The sequence below is a fragment of the Lycorma delicatula genome, chromosome 8 (assembly GCF_047948215.1).
Source record: "Lycorma delicatula isolate Av1 chromosome 8, ASM4794821v1, whole genome shotgun sequence".
NCBI classification, from domain to species: domain Eukaryota; kingdom Metazoa; phylum Arthropoda; class Insecta; order Hemiptera; family Fulgoridae; genus Lycorma; species Lycorma delicatula.
The window spans coordinates 36238949-36243071 of NC_134462.1; the positions used below are offsets into that span (position 1 = coordinate 36238949).

Below are 4123 nucleotides of genomic sequence, written 5' to 3' on the forward strand. Positions count from 1 at the left end.
ATTTTAATACTAGAGCATAGATACCGTGTTCTTTGGTGGTTTTTTTCCCTCTACTCCCCTGGGCCGGACCGACTTGATGGTATTACGCCACTCAGGGGAGTGTCCGTTACTCTAATTAGACCTCCCCACCTACCGACAATATATCGGCATGGCAGGTCGGGTCTTTTGAGGTTTCTTTCATTTTTGTCCTTTATGGCACCACACCATACCTCAATGCCGTGGTGTGCCCCATGGATCTTTTGTTATTTTTTATTCCGACCAAACACACCCAAGGAGTCCTCAGCAGATCATTGAAACCAGCACACCTCAGCATGCTGGCTCTCACTGCTGAGGCTGTCCACCCCACCTAACAAACTAGTACCCCATATTTCTTTCATCTTTGCTCTTTTGCTTTAAAACTGTTCTTATGTAATCAGCAAATTTTTTCAATTTTACTTCACTATCAAGCATATAATCAACTGTTTCCTTCGGCGTTTTCCCTGTAATACCTGCATACTGCCTTAACTCCTGCCATTTGTGGCACCTCAAAATGGTATGCTCAACATCATCTTGTTCTACACAGTACATACACATAGGCTGATCTCTTTTGGCAATTTTATGAGGATATGCATTGAAACAACCATGCCCTGTTAAAAATTGTGTAACATAATAATCCATTTCACCGTGACGCCTACTTGTCCATATTAATATGTCAGGTATTATTAATATAGTCCAATTAGCTACCCCTGCATCCAGCCATCTTTGTTGCCATAACTTTATATCTCTTCTTTTACTTCATTATCTGTTTTGCCTAAGTATTTCTCAACTCTGTATTTAGCGATAAGATCTATAGGGAAAACTCCAGAAAGGACACAGAGGGCCTCATAAGAGACCGTTCTGTAGGCCGATACAACTCATAAGAGACCGTTCTGTAGGCCGATACAACTTCTAAGAGTACCCCTCTGTGTATCATCTTCATTCCATCTCTATTCCTTCCAATATTGAATGCTGCCACCATGCCGGAACGGCATACAACATTGCAGAAGTCACTGTCGACGCAAGAAGTCTTCTCTTCGAAGCCCTTGGTACTCTCTTCTTTGACATTAACGCATTCAAACTTCTCATCATTCTTTCTGCACTATCACATATTTTTAAAACATGTTCTGTAAAACGACAGTTCTTCTGCAATGTGACTCCCAAATATTTTAGCATCTGTACTTCCTCTATTCTGTGACCATCGATGTGTATATCAACCGATTCTAGTACCCTACGTCCGGTGAACTTGACATATTTACACTTATTCACAGATAATTGTAACCCTCTTGTACGCAGCCATCTAGCTACTATTTCTAGTGCCAGGTTTGTCTTATCTTTAACTTCTCCCATTGTTTTAGCTTATACGAGCACAGCTAAATCATCAGCATAAGCAATAAGCTGTACCCCTTCTGGATAACTTAAACTAAGTATGCCATCAAAGACCAGGACCCATAGTAATGGACCCAGAACTCAACCTTGCGGCACACCACCTGACATATTGATGTGTACTTCATCTTCTTGTGTACTAATCTTACACCTTCTTTTATTGAGATATTCCTCAATTTGTCTCCGCAGGTATGAGCTGATTCTCTTCTCTTCCATGGCCATATTTATGTGTCTCCATGCTATTGTGCCGAATGCATTCTTCACGTCAAGTGATACCATTAATGGAATCTGTCTAATTCGCCAAGTACCTCTTCTAGACTCCTCGGCCCAATTAATCACCTTACTGATGGCCTGAACGGTGGATCTCCCCTTCCAGAAGCTATATTGATTTGGGCTTATGCCCAAACCTTCCTCAACCTCGCTCACTATGCAGCCAGCCAGCATCTTTTCCACAAGCTTTCCCGTTGTGTTCAGGAGGCTCAATGGTCTATACGTCATATTTCCTCTTTCATCTGTGCTCTTCGATAATAACACAACTCTCGCCTCCTTCCAACACTCCGGAAAAGTCTTGTTTACTAGTCCATGACTGACCACCTCTAGTATCTTCCATGGAGCTTGATTGATAAGTTTCTTGATAATTGCCGCTGGGATATAATCCGGACTAGGACTTTTCTTATAGCTAATATACGTTCAGCGCATAAGAGCTCACTCATTGCAAAACGTCTGCTCTCACATTCAGTGTGTCTTCTCTCATCGGGCGTGAAATGCGGGAATAGGCTGGGGATTATCCTTTCTGTTTCTTCCTTTGTAATTACAGGGAGATACCTACCGAACCTTTAGGTAATTATTCTGTAAGCCATGCCGCAGGGATCTTTATCGAGTTCTTCACATAGCCTTGCCCAATGGTCTCTCTTTTCTTTTCTTATTGTTCTATTTAGTGTTCTTCTTGCCTCTATGTATCTCATGTTGGCCTCTTCATATCTCAGTCCGCCTGCTATTCTGATCCTCTGCTTAATTCGTCTTTTATTTTGCAGAATCTGCCTAAGATAAGCGATTTCTCCAGTACACCAATACACCATTCATTTTCTGACTCCATTGTGCATCTCCCTATCCATCTCTTGTTTTATTAATTATTTTCTGGCGTGAGTTGTTCAGTAGCCGCTAATCTGATGGCAACCTTGCCTGTAATAGCCTCTATCTGTTTTGCAGTGAATCTAGGAACAGTTTCTCAATCATAACTATTAAAATAAATGTCTTTCAGTGTAACCATTGTTGCATAATGATCACTGGCTATATCCTGTTGTAGCACTTGCCAGCTCCACTGCTGTCTTCTCCATCTATCATCCAGGATAGTGATATCTAAGATTGAGGTATGACCTATAGCCTCGAATGTTGGAGTGTCATCATTTATACATTGACATCCTACTGTATCCATTGATTCCATCAACATTTCTCCTCCCCCTATTGGTACTGCGGCCCCCGGCTGCCACCAGCCTACTATTGAAGTCACTTAGCATTATGATCTTTTTGTCTGTGTTAGTAATCACATTTTGAATTAAGTCAAGTGTCCTATCAAATTCTACATTATCCACATTCGGTGATATATAAACTCCAATGATTGTTGCCGACAGTGTTTCTGCAGCCACAACAACTTTACCTCTAAAAATAAGTTTCCAAGCAATCTTATGACTGACATCTTTAATTGCCACATTTCCTACAGTGTCAGTATGCCATCCTGTTCTTGCTGCCTCATAAATATTTGGCTCAGTTACAATTAAAAAATCAACATTTTTCTTCACTATCAGCCTAGACACAAGATCGTGCGACAGCCTACTCCTGTTTACATTAGCCTGTAGTACTCTAAGCATCCTGGTGTTTTCCACAGTGCCATGCCTCAGTCCTATATTCATTACTATCACATTTGAGATATTTTTTGGGCTCCTAACAATTAGTTATTGTGTGTCCTCTACCCCACAGTTAAAGCACAGGTCACTTCTATCAGGGCCTTTACATTCGTGGCGTCTGTGCCCAGTTCCCCAGCACCTGTAGCATTTCTCAGTCTCTTCTCTTATGAATGCTCTACAGTTAACCCAGCCTATTCTTATTCCCTGCTCTACTATTTTGCTTGCCGCCCTGTATGATGTGACAATAGTCACATTTTTAGTTTCAGCAAATCCTGGTCTAATTGAGGAGATTTTCACATCCTCCGCTTCGCCAATCCTCATCTTTAATGCGGTTAGGATCTCTTCTTCCGTAGTATCACTTTCTACATCTCTTATATGTACTATCGTTCTTCTTCCACCTCTTGTTCTGAGAACGACTTTTAAATTCGCTACCTTATCTTTGAGGATATTTGTGAATTCTGTTGCCCGTTCTGGTCCTTGTATCCTTACTAAGACTTCTTCATTTCTTCCTTTTTTTACTGATATAACATCCTTAGCGTCATCTCTATTTACTGCTGTTTTCATTGCCGCCAAAAGTTCAGCATAGGTCTTACCCTCTGATTTTACCACTATGGTTCTACTATTCTCCACAGGTGGGGTGGCCTTCATAATGCGCGGCTGTCCTGGTCTAATCTGTGTTGAAGCTACATCGGTGTGTAACGTCAAGACTTTAGTGGTTTCCTCATTACTCCTGTTCAGATAAGACACTATCTTCTTCATATAATTACCTACATGGTTATTAGGCACTACGTAGGACAGATTAGTGGTATTGTTCATAA

General features: G+C 41.2%; 2 protein-coding genes across 2 annotated transcripts; both read right to left on the minus strand.

Moving 5' to 3' along the window:
* Window positions 1-954: 954 nt before the first annotated feature.
* Window positions 955-1365, minus strand: LOC142329199 (uncharacterized). Its single transcript, XM_075373597.1, has one exon. The coding sequence runs from the start codon at window positions 1363-1365 to the stop codon at window positions 955-957; it is 411 nt and encodes a 136-aa protein (XP_075229712.1).
* A 1439-nt stretch (window positions 1366-2804) lies between these two features.
* On the minus strand, window positions 2805-3269 carry LOC142329203 (uncharacterized). Its single transcript, XM_075373601.1, has one exon. The coding sequence runs from the start codon at window positions 3267-3269 to the stop codon at window positions 2805-2807; it is 465 nt and encodes a 154-aa protein (XP_075229716.1).
* Between the last annotated feature and the right edge of the window lie 854 nt (window positions 3270-4123).

What these genes read in the sequence shown, in the direction of transcription:
- LOC142329199 (XM_075373597.1), bottom strand. Translation starts at nt 1,365, where the DNA reads ATGGGAGAAGTTAAAGATAAGACAAACCTGGCACTAGAAATAGTAGCT.
- LOC142329203 (XM_075373601.1), bottom strand. Translation starts at nt 3,269, where the DNA reads ATGCTTAGAGTACTACAGGCTAATGTAAACAGGAGTAGGCTGTCGCAC.